Raw genomic sequence first — 440 nt, forward strand, 5'->3', positions numbered from 1 at the left:
TCCTATGATGCATTCTCCGACAGTGTTCAAGGTTCAAAGAAACGACATTCAGGGGAGGTTTTGACTTTGGGGTTTAGGGTTTAGGGTTTAGGGTTTAGGGTTTAGGGTTTAGGGTACAGAGTGGCCGATGGTTCATCTTACTTATAACTGAATCAGGAAATTAGGGTTTAGGGTTTAGGGCTTAAGGCTACAACGCTCAGGGCCTAGGGTTTGGGAATCAAAGTTTATGGCCTAGGGATTAGGGCTTGGTACCTGCTGTTGGGGTTTAGGGTTTAGGGTTTAGCGTTTAAAGTTTAGGGTTTAGGGTTTCGGCCTCAGAGTCTTAAGCGTAGGGTTTACGGTTGCGGAGTCTGTGCTAAGGGTTTATAGTTCAGTTTTTACAGCTAAAGGCCTAGGGTTTAGGGTTTAGGGTTTAGGGTTCAGGGTTTTGTCTTCAGACA

At 45.2% G+C, this 440-nt stretch overlaps 1 protein-coding gene across 1 annotated transcript in view; it reads right to left on the minus strand.

The window, feature by feature from the left end:
• Positions 1–13, minus strand: part of ETH_00032400 (uncharacterized protein) — a gene marked incomplete at both ends in the record, with an annotated part of 656 nt that extends 643 nt beyond the window's left edge. The window contains one exon of the mRNA XM_013374588.1: positions 1–13. Within this exon, the coding sequence (XP_013230042.1) occupies positions 1–13 (13 nt within the window).
• Between the last annotated feature and the right edge of the window lie 427 nt (positions 14–440).

The sequence above is a fragment of the Eimeria tenella genome, genomic scaffold, assembly GCF_000499545.2.
Source record: "Eimeria tenella Houghton genomic scaffold, Eth_scaff2156, whole genome shotgun sequence".
In the NCBI taxonomy this organism is placed as follows: Eukaryota; Apicomplexa; class Conoidasida; order Eucoccidiorida; family Eimeriidae; genus Eimeria; species Eimeria tenella.